The sequence below is a fragment of the Penaeus monodon genome, chromosome 30 (assembly GCF_015228065.2).
Source record: "Penaeus monodon isolate SGIC_2016 chromosome 30, NSTDA_Pmon_1, whole genome shotgun sequence".
Taxonomy (NCBI): Eukaryota; Metazoa; Arthropoda; class Malacostraca; order Decapoda; family Penaeidae; genus Penaeus; species Penaeus monodon.
This window is the reverse complement of record NC_051415.1, coordinates 10,679,774-10,679,991: the sequence shown is the minus strand read 5'-3', so window position 1 is coordinate 10,679,991 and position 218 is coordinate 10,679,774. Positions and strand designations below refer to the sequence as shown.

General features: G+C 72.0%; 1 protein-coding gene across 1 annotated transcript in view; it reads left to right on the top strand.

Annotated features, from left to right (window-relative positions):
• The window catches only part of LOC119592512 (insulin gene enhancer protein ISL-1-like), a gene marked incomplete in the record, with an annotated part of 47,762 nt that overhangs the window by 27,625 nt on the left and 19,919 nt on the right, over positions 1 to 218 (top strand). Inside the window, 1 exon segment of the mRNA XM_037941362.1 lies at positions 107 to 218. Within this exon segment, the coding sequence (XP_037797290.1) occupies positions 107 to 218 (112 nt within the window).

Below are 218 nucleotides of genomic sequence, written 5' to 3'. Positions count from 1 at the left end.
GCACCCAAGCCAACACCGGCCCCGCCCATACACCGGCGCCGCCCGCCCCCCCCCCGCCCCCCGCCCCACCCGCCTCACCCGCTCCGCTCCCGCCTCCCTCCGTCAGATGCTCCGCCTGCGGGAAACAGCTCCTCCCCGGGGATGAGTTCGCCCTCAGAGAAGACGGCCTCTACTGCCGCTACGACTTCGACGTGTTCGAGAAGAAGGCCAACGCGGAG